At 62.6% G+C, this 711-nt stretch overlaps 1 protein-coding gene across 1 annotated transcript in view; it reads left to right on the plus strand.

Moving 5' to 3' along the window:
* PPTG_20083 (hypothetical protein) overlaps positions 1-566 on the plus strand; it is a gene marked incomplete at both ends in the record, with an annotated part of 1,273 nt that extends 707 nt beyond the window's left edge. Inside the window, one exon of the mRNA XM_008918723.1 lies at positions 40-566. Coding sequence (XP_008916971.1) covers positions 40-566 — 527 coding nt within the window. The remainder of the gene's footprint in view (positions 1-39) is intronic.
* Positions 567-711: the final 145 nt, after the last annotated feature.

Consider the following 711-nt stretch of genomic DNA (forward strand, 5'->3'; position numbering starts at 1 on the left):
TCGGTTAACACCGCGGGCTCGCGCCGGCGGCGTTTCCAGCGGAGCAACTCTCCGCCAACGCGTCGAGGTATCTCTGCTGGCCACGCGCGCTCTCGATCGCGCTCACGCGGTCGTTCTCGACGGGAAGCTGGTTCGCTGAGAAGCGAGCTTGGATCTCGGTCGCGTTCACGCGATCGCTCACGTCGCCGAACTTATTCTCCGGCGCGTGGGCGACGATCTCGTTCGCGCACGCGTACGTCTCAGACTGGTTATTGGCCACGTCTCGTACTCCTGAACCACATCCGGAACGCCCCGGAGGAGATTGGCGCGGGGCTCCCACGTATCGTCCTTCGGGGAGAAGCCAAGCCAGCGGACTCTATAACGACGAGCGGTCGGAATCGTCCGGCCGGCACGCCCGCGAGCCAATGCTCGTGGAGGATCTTCCTGACTCACGATATGATCGACAATCCAGTGGAGATCACAAGCAGCGTCAACAAGGGGAGGTGGACCGTTGCGCTGATAACGTTCGCGACCTGGTTGGCCAGGACTATGACACCCTGGTGAACCAGTTCTGGGACTCTCAGTGAGATATTGACATCGCCCTGCAACAGTTGTCGGAGGCGTCGCACACCGCGATTGCTCTGCGGCAGTCGAATCGGGAGTTGCTGGAGCGGGTGCGGACACTGGAACGCGCGATTCACGGTCGCGTGCAGACTGGAGCGCAGGCTCGGG

The sequence above is a fragment of the Phytophthora parasitica genome, assembly GCF_000247585.1.
Source record: "Phytophthora parasitica INRA-310 unplaced genomic scaffold supercont2.279, whole genome shotgun sequence".
NCBI lineage: Eukaryota > Oomycota > Peronosporomycetes > Peronosporales > Peronosporaceae > Phytophthora > Phytophthora nicotianae.